The following is a 716-nucleotide window of genomic DNA, read 5'->3' as shown; positions in this document are numbered from 1 at the left end:
CGCCTCCCGCCGCCACCGCGCCAACCAGCGCCGCACCGGCGAGTGGAAGAAGGTGGCCAAGGTGATGGACCGCTTCTTCATGTGGGTCTTCTTCCTCATGGTCTTCCTTATGAGCGTGCTGGTCCTGGGCAACGCTGCCTGATGGCTCTGCGGGCCCAGCACTGCGCCCCCCAGGGACGGCGGGGGCTGCGGGTGCCACCCTCGTGCGGGTGACACAAATGTCCCTGGTGCCCCCCAGAGCTGCAGGGAGGGAGCTGCTCCACCCCTGGGGAAGGGGTGCCCGAGAGTGGGACCCCCTGCTGCAGGGCTGAGCGGGGTCCCAGCCCCTGTCCCACTGTACCAGAGTGGGCACCCACAGCCCCCCCATGGCATCCTGCACCTGAGAAATTCCAAACTGGAAATAAACCGTGGAAATGCACCAAAGTGGAAATAAACCATGGAATGTGTTTTCTGCCCCTGCTGCCTGGGACAGGGGCGCTGCCCGGGGGAGGGTGGTCCTGGGAGGGATGGGGGGTCAGGCCCTGAGCCCTGGGAGGGATGGGGTTCCCCATGAGAGGGATGGGGTTCCCCATGAGAGGGGTGGGGGGCTCCCCATGAGAGGGGTGCAGGGCCCAGCGGGAGCTCTGGAGCTGCTGCCCACCCTGGCCAGGGCAGGCTGGTCCCCTGGTCCATCTGTGCCCACCCAGCCCAGCCTGTGGCCGCCCCCCTCCCCCGGG

General features: G+C 67.9%; 1 protein-coding gene across 1 annotated transcript in view; it reads left to right on the top strand.

Moving 5' to 3' along the window:
• Positions 1-142, top strand: part of CHRNA10 (cholinergic receptor nicotinic alpha 10 subunit) — a 1,320-nt gene extending 1,178 nt beyond the window's left edge. The window contains exon 3 of the mRNA XM_031062618.1: positions 6-142. Coding sequence (XP_030918478.1) covers positions 6-142 — 137 coding nt within the window. The remainder of the gene's footprint in view (positions 1-5) is intronic.
• The last annotated feature ends 574 nt before the right edge of the window (positions 143-716 follow it).

The sequence above is a fragment of the Geospiza fortis genome, unplaced genomic scaffold (genome assembly GCF_000277835.1).
Source record: "Geospiza fortis unplaced genomic scaffold, GeoFor_1.0 scaffold96, whole genome shotgun sequence".
In the NCBI taxonomy this organism is placed as follows: domain Eukaryota; kingdom Metazoa; phylum Chordata; class Aves; order Passeriformes; family Thraupidae; genus Geospiza; species Geospiza fortis.
The sequence above is the reverse complement of the archived record's forward strand: the minus strand, read 5'-3'. Positions and strand labels throughout refer to the sequence as shown.